Source organism: Oncorhynchus keta, chromosome 15, assembly GCF_023373465.1.
Source record: "Oncorhynchus keta strain PuntledgeMale-10-30-2019 chromosome 15, Oket_V2, whole genome shotgun sequence".
Classification (NCBI taxonomy): domain Eukaryota; kingdom Metazoa; phylum Chordata; class Actinopteri; order Salmoniformes; family Salmonidae; genus Oncorhynchus; species Oncorhynchus keta.
In genome coordinates, this window is record NC_068435.1 from 13,881,668 (window position 1) to 13,894,980 (window position 13,313).

The 13,313-nt window shown below is 40.5% G+C and overlaps 1 protein-coding gene across 1 annotated transcript; it reads right to left on the reverse strand.

Annotated features, from left to right (window-relative positions):
- Positions 1–5,281: 5,281 nt before the first annotated feature.
- cldn1 (claudin 1) lies at positions 5,282–12,112 on the reverse strand. Its single transcript, XM_035788876.2, has 4 exons — positions 11,484–12,112; positions 10,197–10,361; positions 9,748–9,832; positions 5,282–9,523 (listed from the first exon to the last, which is right to left on the reverse strand). The coding sequence occupies exons 1-4, from the start codon at positions 11,704–11,706 to the stop codon at positions 9,361–9,363; spliced, it is 636 nt and encodes a 211-aa protein (XP_035644769.1). The 5' UTR covers positions 11,707–12,112; the 3' UTR covers positions 5,282–9,360.
- Between the last annotated feature and the right edge of the window lie 1,201 nt (positions 12,113–13,313).

Genomic DNA, 13,313 nt, shown 5'->3' on the forward strand with positions numbered 1-13,313 from the left:
CATGTTTGGCTAATCTTTCTTTACATGTTGTGTTGTAATCTTTAGCACGGTAGAGTAGCAGCAGCAGTGGTCACATAAACCCGGTGCTTAAACTGTACTCTCAAAACAGAATGCCATGGCAGCCTGGTTTGACCCATTCTCAAGATATAAATATCACAGGAAGATATATTAATCTATGCTACTTACCTCATGTCATACAACATAAGTGACATTTCCATAGTCAGTGCCTGATTACACAAAGAATGCAGCTGCTGTGTTTTGTTGAAGCATGTCTTTTTTCACGGTTTTCACTATCACTATAAAGATTTTCCTTTAGCCTTTCTGGTATGGACAAATCGACATTGATGGATATAGTATGTGGATATTTTCAGCACCAGGTACATTCACATAGGCCTATGAGATGTAAAAGTTTCTTGCTGAAGAGGACATTTAAGTAGAGAGGTACAGAGACACTTCACTACTTCATTCTCAGGTTGATAGCCTGTGTCCTTTTGAAAGTTTTCTGACTCAACCGAAAGAACTAGATAGATATGAAAAGAATCTATTGATAAAAGATCATCCGTGTCTTTGGTTTTCTGTGTCCCATGATATGAGCCACATGCTGGCGGGATGATGTGATCAATTAGAGCACAGCAGAGCAGGAAGATGTTTTTAGGTGACATCAGTGGTCCATGTAAACAAGGACCACCTTGTTAAAACGATCACAGTATTATATTTTAGTATACTGTGACAAAATGGTGTGAAGCAGATGAAAGAGGGAGAGAGACACACATACACGCACACACAGTATTCCCGCGCACACACAAATGCATGGATGCACGCACGCACGCACGCACACACAGACACACACACACACACGTTGCTGAGCGGATGAAGACAGTAACTTCCCAGCTGAGGTGAATAATCACAGTTCACGGCATAATGCATGACACACGTTGCCGTGGTAACCTCCATCCTCTCCCAGTGTACATCGTGATCCCGCAGCTTGTTCAGGTCAGGGGAGTTCATGACGCTGTTGAGAATGAGATGAGAGCTTTGTGGACATGCTGTTTGCTGGAGATGCTTCTGTTCAGATTGTCTGCCCCCCTTCCCCACCCACCCCCACTACTCCAACTCGCTGAGCGACGCCGAGTCAATTGCAATCAACATCAACCGAGCATGATCTCATTAGTTTATCTTAACGAAGATGATCTCGACTGCAAATAACTCTCCACGTTGACTCATATTCAGCTTCATATAAAAAAATACCAACAGTTGAAGATGATCTGAAGCCAGAGAGGTTAAGGTGTGTCTTGCCAAAGTTGCCATGATCTTATTATACATGTTTTGACCTATGTGAGTTGACCTCTGAAAGCACACATCTTTGCTCATGCATAGGTTATCTGTTTCCTACATCACTGATTCTTTAAGCCTAGTTCTCATTTCGTTGGATCCTATGGGTCCTAAACCCCACTGTCTTCTGCAAAGGCTTTGCAGTGAGTTACCATTACTATTACTATTACAAACTGCAATGGACTATAACTTGTTGATGTCACATACAATTTAATTTGTGAAAATACAGTTTCTGTATGTAACTTTTCGATAATGAAAATGCTGCTGTTAGCTGTGTATGTGCTGGTATCATCACCCGAAGGTCAATTAGTCAGTTAGTTAATTAGTAAATTAGTCAAAACCATGTGGGCTCAACGAAGCAGAGATACTGGTAATTATTACCGTTCTGATCAGACATACCAGTGGCCAGCTCTCTCCTCTTAGCTTCTGTGCCATCCCAGTGTTATTGTTATGGGTCAGTCACTTGATTTACAAGCCTTGGTCCGTGATGACGATTGGAGGCACGAGACACTAATCAACTAGTACACTAATGTGAACTAATCTCACTTCTTGTCAAAGAGAGATTCCTAACAGGTGTTTCTGCCTGGTTTAACCCATGGACTCTGGACTTAATGCCAAATCTCTCTGGTGTACCGGTGAACCGGTTAACCCTTAGTGGTCCCACATACTCTTTCGCCTAAATGCCAACACTCTCCGGATTTCCAGTCCCATGTGAAGTGTTCATTAGAGGTCACGTTAGGTGAGCGTTGAGGAATACGAACAGCCCGTGAAGCTCGGATCATCAGCCTTTAAAGTGTTAATCCAGAAGCAGGGGCACCACAGATTCTTCTTCAGGGAGTCTGCTGCTGTGGAGAGCTTAGGAAATGCTGAACTCGTTGGCGGCTCAGTTTCAGGTAAGCTCAGTGGCAGGTGTATGGCAACAGGCGAGGATCAGACGTAATATGGGTTCATTTACATAATGGCTTGTGCAATGGATTTGGAGTATACATGGCCTCTAGCCCTACAGTCAAAAATAGTATCTTAGTCTTTTTTGAATGTCTTACTGAAGTCATGATGGTACAGTACACGCCTTTGCCATTCTCATCTCATTATTTGTCTAAGTCTCTTGAATTCACAAGAACCTTATTGGAAACGTAAAAAATAATTTACTTCAAGAAATGCAGAATTCCTTCTTTTGTCTCTTTCCAAAGAAGTCGTTCAAACAGTCGATAAACTGCTGTCTGCGAATGCACCAATGGCCTCTTTAGGCTACTCACATTGAACAAACTGTTCCCTGAGACTTGAACGACCTCTTTGAGCTAAATTATGGTATCTCACACAGACTGCGAAGCATAGATTATCTTTTGGCAAAGAGAAGGGTTGGGCAGCGGGGTTCTATGGTCTGGATGTAATTCAGAGGAATCTATTTCTCATCTCATGGCCCCGCGTGACACAGTTGTCCACATAGAAATAGAATGAACAGAACAGGCTTGAAACCTCTAACCCTGGCAATATGAGTGGTAAACATTATATGTCTATGGTTGTCTGTGCTAATTCACGCTTGAGGGTAATAGGATGAAATTATTTAAATGTTCCAAAGCTCCGTCACACATGAATGAATCAGAGCTGTGTGTGTCTTTGATAAGAAAAACGCTTGATGTGTGAGGCACCCATTAGATTTAAATCTAAATTCAACAAAGTTTTCTGACAAAGAGTTAGTCCTTTCTCCTTGCTTTTGAATGAAGCTATACTTTTTCAAAGTATATATGAGACAGTGAACAAGTATAGCTTCATTCAAAAGCAAGGAGAAAGGACAAAATCTTTGTCTGAAACTTTGTCGAATTTAGATATAAATCTAATGAGTGCCTCACACATCATTTTCTGAAGTGGTTGATGCATTATTGTTAGGGCAAATCAAGTCTGACATTTTTCAAGTGTAAATTACAAACGCTAGAAGACTTTTTACACCACCTCTTAAATCTAATTTTCCTGCTGAGCCTACATCTGTACTATTTCCGAGTGCGTCTATAAAATGGCATGGCAACAGGGCTGTTGATGATGCAATGGATTTCCATTTGTCATTTAGGTTTGACACATACCAGACACACTGTGCCATGCAGTTGAAATGTCTGCATTTGCGAACAGCACAGCAGCACAGCGCTCGACCTGTAGAGTGATTGCATTAGTAGGAGCTGGATGTAATCCAGGTCTGATACATTTATGCTAACGTGGGAAAGGCTACCATGCCTTGTGTTACGTGCTGCTGTGTGAATGCATTTCGTCAGTCTAAATGCCTTTTTCGCTACTATCAATAAAAGTCATGGGACGATTACAGTCATATCTTGAAATTAAATTGACCCCAAGTGTAAGAAAATAACCTACTAATGTGAATGAATTACTGTTACTAAACTCTGTGTAAACTCAGATAATTTAGCTCAGAGAGAGTCGTCAATTAGCACACTTTGTTCATCCTGCTTATCTCCCAGCTAGACGTTGCTGTTTAGCCTTCTGGGATCACTTGTTTAAATGCCCAAGACGATAAATACTCAACACAATTATCTCTAGTAGCTCTTATCGCCACAGGAGGGGCGTGTGATCCAATCATCTAACTTGGATCTCTGCTGTCCTCTAGTGGTATTTTACCTGCAAGGCAATTCCTGGTTGTACATACAGCATCTCTGTGGCGGCAGGCATGGTCAGGTAGGTATGGCGTTTTCTTTGGAGATTGCTTTGCCGTTATCACGGTATGGGAGTTTTCTAACGTATCAATTCTTGACACTTTATAATCCTTTACATGAATAAGTATTTATGAAATGTATGCTAATACATAGTTATTAATGTTTATGAATGCTTCATACATTTTTATGAATGTAATAAAATCGTATAAGTTGTTTATGAATGCTTATTCGTGAGAGAGAGAGATTGATTGGGTTGCTACATGGTTTTCATGATATAAACCCTGGAATGATGCCCTCAGTCTTACTGGCTTTTACAGTGTAACTTTGATCTCCCAAGGATATCTGTCCCATTTTCCCCGATGAACAATGAACATCTAGTACAATACTAAACATAAATTATAGGTGGCACCAGAGGGTGGTGCTGTCTGCTAAGGAATCAGTGCAAAAGAGAAAACCTTTGCCTCGAGCAGCAGCCCCCAAGCACCTTAGTTGATTTGAAAGGTGTAGATGGGTTTGAGAAATATGGCTAGCATTCCACCTATCAGGTTAAAGATAACAAATGGCTCATACGTATCCACATTTTTCAGACCTCTGAGAAGTACATAGGAGATAGGGCCCTGGAGCTAGGCACTGTTTCTGGATCAGTCGATAGCCAACCTGATTTGTTCTTGTGACCCCCTTCAGATCCAGGAGGTCATGTGCACTTGCTTTATAGTCCTATACTGTTGTACTGGACAGTTAAAGAGGCACAGCTGCAACTGGAAAACTCAACTCGGGTTTTAAACACCAGCCTAGTGATAGTGCTAAGAACATACATGGCATTATTTCAATAGAAAAATCACAACCATCTATTTTTTTTTATATCACTTTAGTTATTTAACTATAATTACCTGCTCTAACATTCATAAGTAAAGTTGTGTCAGTGGATTGAATTCTAACATGGGTGGATATGGTGAATAGAGGTGACGTTGGATGGCTGCGGCTGAATTCAGAGGACCACTCCCTCTCCCAGCAGAGAGAAGGTTTCAGGAACATGTAAAGGCAGGTTGTTGGAGATATGAAGAATACCTTTTAATTTGGTCACTTCCCAGCATCTTGGCTCTGTTAGGATGACTGGGCGTGCCGTGAAATCCTAACCCTGGGGTTACACGTTTTACCGCTGAGGATTGTTTACTGAAACCAACGACTGTACTGAAACCCATTCTAAAGATAGTATCTGGAAGAAAGTTACCTATGATTTCCTTGGAGAGGAGTAAAGGTTTTGTCTACAGTACGCATGTTGGAACATCAAGGATGAGAATGTTTATTCTTTATTTCACTAGTTTAAGTCTACATTTGGATACAGTTAAATAAACATGAATATTGTCAACATAATTGAGAGTGGGATATTCATGTTCATATCTATTGAAAATTCAATGGTGATTTTTAAATATAAATTATTTTCTAGAAATTCCTCTCAAATGTTCTAAAGACCCTCAGAGGCGTGTTACTGCAGGCACAAGGTATATCCGCACAAATCAAGTCGAGACAACTCCCTTTTCAAAATAAAACGCAGGAGCTAACGGGAGACAGGAGAACTATAGATCTAATTTAGTTACTGTGTTACACAATCTTACCTTTAAAAACAACAGCAAGGTTTATTTCTCTATTATCACACAGAACTTAACAAACTCTGGTAAAAATACAAATGGGGCATAATTTGATGCAGCTCAGAAAATACAATGTAAACAAAACTATTTAGGTAAACACTTATGTTAAAAAAATAGCATAAGAGTATAGTAACCACCCAATCCTATTTATTTGTTTGTAATATTCTAACCCACAAATGCACAGTAAAATAAATCACATTTATATTTCAGCAGTGGTAGAAAAAGTATCCATTTGTCATACTTGAGTGAAAGTAAAGATACCTTAATAGAAAATGACTCAAGTAAGCCACCCAGTAAAATACTAGTTGAGTAAAAGTCTAAAAGTATTTGGAATGAAACCTTATTAAGTATCAGAAGTAAACGTATAAATAAGTTCAAATTGCTTATATTAAGCAAACTAAATGGCAAAATGTTCTTATTTTTTATTTGTTTGGATAGCTAGAGGCACACCCCAACACTCAGAAGCATTTGTGTTTAGTGAGTCCGCCTGAGCAGAGGCAGTAGGATGGCCAGGGATTTTCTCTTGATAAGTGTGTGAATTGGACCATTTTCCTGTCATGCCAAGCATAAAAAATGTAACGAGTACTTTTGGGTGTCTATATGGAGTAAAAAGTACATTATTTTCTTTAGGAATGTAGTGAAGTAAAAGTTGTAAAAATATAAATAGTAAAGTACAGATACCCCCCAAAACGCCTTAAGTAGTACTTCAAAGTATTTTTTACTTAAGTACTTTACACCATTGTATTTTAGTGCATTTTTGAGAAGATACTGCTCACAGCATTAGCAAGCTACAGTGAATTCGGAAAGTATTCAGACCCCTTTTCCACATTTTGTTACGTTACCGCCTTATTCTAAAATGGATTTGATTTTTTTTTTTAAATCCTCAGCAATCTACACACAATAACCCACAATGACAAAGCGGAAACCGGTTTTTAGAAATGTTTGCAAATGTAACAAAAGTAAAAACAGGAATATCTTATTTACATAAGTAATCAGACCCTTTGCTATGAGGAATTGAGCTCAGGTGCATCCTGTTTCCATTGATCATCCTTGAGAGTTTTCTACAACTTGATTGGAGTTCACCTGTGGTAAATTCAAATGATTGGACATGATTTGGAAAGGCTCCTGTCTATAGAAGGTCCCACAGTTGGCAGCGCATGTCCGAGCAAAAACCAAGCCATGAGGTCAAAAGAATTGTCTGTAGAACTGCGAGAGAGGATTGTGTTGAGGCACAGTTCTGGTGAAGGGTACCCAAAACATTCTGCAGCATTGAAGGTCCCCAAGAACACAGTGGCCTCCATTATTCTTAAATGGAAGAAGTTTGGAACCACCAAGACTCTTCCTAGAGCTGGCTGCCAGACCCAACTGAGCAATCGGGGGAGAAGGACTCAGACCATGAGAAACAAGATGCTTTGGTCTGATGAAACCACGATTGAACTCTTTGGCCTGAATGCCAAGTGTCACGTCTGGAGTTAACCTGTCACTATTCCTACGGTGAAGCATGGTGGTGGCAGCATCATACTGTGGGGACGTTTGTCAGCAGCTGGGACTGGGAGACTCGTCAGGATTTAGGGAAAGATGAATGGAGCAAAGTACAGAGAGATCCTTGATGAAAACCTGCTCCAGAGCGGTCAGCACCTCAGACTGGGGCAAAGGATTCAGCCAGAGCCTGGACATGAACTTGATTGAACATCTCTGGAGAGCCCTGAAAATAGCTGTGCAGCAACACTCCCCATCCAACCTGATATACATTTCTATTTAACCTTTATTTAACTAGGCAAGCCCGTTACGAACATATTCTTATTTACAATGACAGCCTACCGGAAGGCAAAAGGCATCCAGCGTGGATGGGGCTGGGATTTAATTATACTTTTAAATTTAAATTTATACTTTAAAAAATATATGTAATATAGGTCAAAACACACATCACGACAGGAGAGACACCACAACACTACATAAAGCGAGACCTACGACAACAACATAGCATGGCAGCAACACATGAAACACAGCATGATAGCAACACAACATGTCAACAGCATGGTAGCAACACAACATGGCAGCAGCACAACATGGTATGTACATTATTGGGCCCAGACAACAGCACAAAGGGCATGAAGGTGAGACAACAATACATCGCACGAAGCAGCCACAACTGTCAGTAAGAGTGTCCATGATTGAGTCTTTGAATGAAGAGATGGAGATTAAACTGTCCAGTTTGAGTGTTTGTTGCAGCTCGTTCCAGTCACTAGATGCAGCGAACTGAAAAGACGAGTGACCCAGGGATGTGTGTGCTTTGGGGACCTTTAACAGAATGTGACTATCAGAATGGGTGTTGAATGTGGAAGATGAGGGCTGCAGTAGATATCTCAAATAGGGGGGAGTGAGGCCTAAGAGGATTTTGTAAATAAGCATCAACGAGTGGGTCTTGCGACAGGTATACAGAGATGACCAGTTTACAGAGGAGTATAGAGTGCAGTGATGTGTCCTATAAGGAGCATTGGTGGTAAATCTGATGGCCGAATGGTAAAAAACATCTAGCTGCTCGAGAGCACCCTTACCTGCCGATCTATAAATTATGTCTCCGTAATCTAGCATGGGTAGGATGGTCATCTGAATCAGGGTTAGTTTGGCAGCTGTGGTGAAAGAGGAGCAATTACGATAGAGGAAACCAAGTCTAGATGTAACTTTAGCCTGCAGCTTTGATATGTACTGAGAGAATGACAGTGTACCTTCTAGCCATACTCCCAAGTACTCGTATGAGGTGACACCTCAAGCTCTAGACTCTCAGAAGTAGTAATCACACCGGTGGGGAGAGGGACATTCTTCTTACCAAACCACATGACCTTTGTTTTTGAGGTGTTCAGAACAGGGTTAAGGGCAGAGAAAGCTTGTTGGACACCAAGAAAGCTTTGTTGTAGAGCATTTAACACAAAGAGCTTGAGAGGATCTGCAGAGAAGAATGGGACAAACTCCCCAAATACAGGTGTGGCAAGCTTGAAGTGTCATACCCAAGAAGACTCAAAGCTGTAATCGCTGCCAAAGGTGCTTCAACAATGTACTGAGTAAAGGGTCTAAATACTTATATAAATGGGGGGGGGGGCAATTTAATCCATTTTAGAATAAGGCTGTAATGTCACAAAACGTGGAAAAAGTCAAGGAGTCTAAATACTTTCCGAATGCACTGTACATCTCAAACTACACACAAATACTATTTTCACACTACTGAGCTGAACGAAGTGGGGCCGAGCTGAACAGTGCTGTCCTCGTTACGCATCCACCATAGTTGCTGGAATCATGAACGGTGTGAAAAGAAAACATCAGATCCAGCACAGTGCAGTTTGGGTTGAATCGATAGTGTGAAAATAGTAATAGAGTACTGTATGTATGCATCATGGATATATTGCTTGCTGGTGGAGTGTCTCGCAGTAAAACAACCAGAAATGAAAATAATAGAAATCATGAATCAAACCAAACCAACCATCAAATCAACAAAAATAACCCCAGCTTTGACCCTAGGCAGTGCTGTACCCAGAATAGAGAGTGGCTGGATGGAGGTGGGTCATGTTCAGCACAAAACAGAGGAAAACGGACTTAAATGGAGTGAAAATGGGAAGGCACTACCTGACCAGTAAGTAAAGGCTTGCTTTCAATTTCCATTGCACAACATTTTGAAACGTCTACCCTAATGAACACGACCCTGGTCTCCTGGATATCCCCAGGCTCTAGACGTAGTCTCTGCCTGGTGGGGCAGCAGAGCGGTTCGGGGGGTAGCGGGAGGACTTTCCTGAGCCTTCACTGGAGCAGTTGCAACAGAGGAAGGCTCCACCTATGATGGTGAAGCAAGCAGAGCCCCAACCTACGAACAGGGCCTTGCCAAACTCATACCTGCAGATAGACATTTCAATAACAATATCAATCAAGAACTAAACATTGATTATGGTAAGGTATGTATAGAGGCACAACTGCAAACATGAAATATTGCGTATCTATAATATTCACACAATCGTAATATATTGCATAATTTACGCAAAACCCAGCTTGGTTATGATTCTCCCCAAGGACAAACAAAGCCTTTCTAGTCCCCGGTCAAAATGATGATGACAGCACACCTGGAATTTGTAGGAGTGAAGGGGTCGTAGAATTCCTTTGCTATTCTGTTCCCGTACCAGGAAGTCCCCACCAGAGCACACAGACCTATGTGACAGGAGGACAACATCATAGGAAAAATCATCAATAGATATTTATGTAGAAAGAATCTGGTTGAAAAAAATGTGGGCTTGCAATGCAGTATGAAATTACAAGGTAGGCAGAGGAAGCATGACATCAAGTTTAAAAGTAAGTACCCCTACTATGTTTAAACATGTGGGTGAGGTACTAACTACTAGTTAGCATGACTTCCAGTGTGTTTTTTCTTTAGTCAACACCTTTGTATAACACTTTCTTTGGTGTGTCAAGTCGGGAACTGTTTCAGCAACAAACAAAAGAAGAAGAACAATATTCATGCAAATAGATGAATAAAGATCTATTGCATGGCACTGTGTGGACTATAAACCCCCACCTGCGATAATGATGACGATTCCTCCAGTCAGGGCAACTTTGTCCTTCTTCTCCTGGTCCTCAGCCAGACAGGTGGTACACTTCATGCCCACCATGGCCACCAGGATCGCAATGCCAGCCAACAGGATGGCCCCCACCATGAGACCTCGTGTGCCCTGCACCATCCCTGGGAGCAAGAGAAAGGCCAGAAGACACAATCAATCAACAATAGAATTTCATATTTGAGCTTTAATGATTATGTCATTACTATGCCATTACATGTTATTACATACGTCATAGGGCCTACATATAGCCAACGTCAGATTGCATGGAGAATATTATATTCTCAATGTATTCAGAGTTAATAAAATTATAATAGAAAAGGGATAATTGGGCAGGAATGCAAATGTATTATAGCTTTCATCACCTTGAATGTAAAAAAAAATGCAAGTTCAATTGACGAGGAAAATGCTGAATGTATATTATGAACTGGGTGGTTCCAGCCGTGAATGCTGATAGGCTGAAAGCCATGGTATATCAGACTGTAAACCACGGGTATGACAAAACATGTATTTTTGCTGCTTTAATGAAGCTGGTAACCAGTTTATAATAGCAATAAGGCACCTCTGGTGTTTGTGGTATATTGCTAATATACCACGGCTAAGGAATGTATCCAGGCGTTCCTTGTTGCGTTGTGCATAAAAACAGCCCTTAGCCGTGGTATATTGGCAATATACTACACTGCATTATTGCTTTATTAAAACATTCTTCAAACATTTGTTAAGACATTGGATTTTAAATTAATATGGACTTCAGATTTCAATTGTATCAGACAATGGTGCACAATGGGGTTGGGTTTTAAACCTAGTGTAGATGGAGTTCAGGTGTTTTCATCTGTTACCACAGGGAGCAGGCATGATGGTTATCCTTGGCATTCTCAAGGCTTGTCTGTACATGCATGAGATCTTCTGTAGTATTGGGGGATAGGTTGTTAAACCTCACTTAGTCTATTGTAGGTTAATGTATTTTTTTCAAAGGTAAATGGATCAGATTAATTTATTTCAAATCACATTTTATTGGTCACATACACATATTTAGCAGATGTTATTGCGGGTGTAGTGAAATGCTTGTGTTCCTAGCTCCAACAGTGGAGTAGTATCAAGTATTTTATGAACACTTTACAGATGTGGATTAATTTATAGGCCTTCTGGTACTACGTTTTGAACCATGAAAAAAGTATTGATAAGTCGTTTATTATTGTTTTTATAGTACTGTAAAGCATGAAAAATAAATTAAAGTAATAAATTACCCGTTAGTTGGAGCAGTGAATCGTACACTTTACACTGGATTTGACCAGTGCTCTGTGACACACAAGACTTCCAAAGGCCCTCGTACATGGCTTGCGCCGTTATGATGTTGTCCCCAGCATAGGATGACAGTTTCCACTCGGCCATGATCGTGGATGCTATCAACCCGATGAAGCCAAGAAAAGACAAGACGAATCCAAGGAGCTGTATCCCCGCGTTTGCCATTTCACCAAATAAATGGTTAATAAATTAAAGATTAATCCTGAATAATATAAAAGAGACCAATTGGGTCCACTCAGTATTCACAGAAAATCCACATAAAATCCCAAATTCCAGAAGAGTCCTCAAAACTTCAGGTATAGCCAGAGAGGAAGAGATGAAGCGAGAGGGTTTACTCCGCCCAAAATCTGTCCACGAAAATAAGACCACGAAGTGAGGTTATTATTTTATGGCCAATGAGAGTGTCGGATTTGGTCAATAAAAAATGGAATTGCTAACTTACTACAAGAGCCTTATTTGATCGAATATAAGTTTCGTAATGGTTAGGTTATTACGAATGCACTGATAAATGGACGCACGTGGCATTTCGGCAACTTTGAAAACAGTTATTCTATTTCGGAATTCGGAATTCTGCCCAGTCACACGCGTATCCACCCTCTCGTTGGAATGGTCCCACGTGATCTCGCCTCCTCCCGCCTTCCTCCATCTTTAGGACATGCATTTTCCATTGTTGGGGCGGTCACTTTACTTTCTTATCAATATAATATAACATCTTCGATATATCAGTCTGCGCTTGGTTGGCAGTTTAGCGTTTTTTATCATGAATCTTATCTTATTCTGGAGGCAGCACCGCAGAGTGGTCAATAGATGGCACAGCCACAAAGTCATGACATCTGATTTTAAACCTTACCCTAACTTTAACCCTAACCTTAAACAAACAGCTAACCCTAATGCCTAGCCCTTAGATCATGACCCCAAAAATATTTTTGTTTTCAAGACTTTGTACAATATAGCAAATTTGGACTTTTCAGCTGGCCCATCTATCAGAAATCCCTCCGTTCTGTCTCCAGGACAGGACTCGTCCTAATTAACGTCAACCTGTGCTTATTTGGCGCTATGGTAAAGGTGTTGTTTATATTTTTTATATTTAGTAATTTAGGGACCCCCTCCCAGGCAAACCGGCGACCCAGGGAGACCCCACCTCACGTGTTTATCACATATCTTGTCTTATCACCAGCTGAATGGTAATAGCAAGGACAAGTAGGCAAATCAACATTTTAATCATATCTTGTCTTATCACCAGCTGAATGGTAATAGCAAGAAGAAGTAGGCAAATCAACATTTAAAAATGAATAGATTTGGGAGATCGTTTTTTTCCATTATTTTGACCTACCCACATAATCATTGGAGGAAGTGTAAACTCTAATATAGCCTAATAGCTGGAAAGGTAATTGCAAACACATTTTTGGTAAGAGCTGCAGTTTTGATGGTTAAACGAAGGTTAGCCATGGCAAAACATGCTTTTTCAAAGCCTATGTCAGATATTCCAATGAGTGTAATTGGCTTCAATGAGTGTAATTTGCTCAATATTAGGCTTGAAAAAAGAAAGTTGACATTATTAGAATGAAGATCTCCTCTTTTTTTTTTTTACTGTAGGTAGTCTATGTTATTCAAAATGTGTTTATTCGGTTGTTGCTCGCGATATTCATAAAAACACATACATACATTGTCGGACCCCCCTGCATTACCTCCCTGATTTAGTCTACACACAGCGCATCCTTTGAGGCCACCTGAAGGAATGTCCTGGAATTCCATTCATTTTGGATAAGGGT

Coding starts and splice junctions, on each gene's coding strand:
- cldn1 (XM_035788876.2), bottom strand. CDS start 11,706: ATGGCAAACGCGGGGATACAGCTCCTTGGATTCGTCTTGTCTTTTCTT. Junction 10,362..11,483: donor TTCACTGCTCCAACTAACGG/GTAATTTATTAC, acceptor TCTTGCTCCCAG/GGATGGTGCAGGGCACACGA. Junction 9,524..9,747: donor TTCACTCCTACAAATTCCAG/GTGTGCTGTCAT, acceptor GTCTATCTGCAG/GTATGAGTTTGGCAAGGCCC.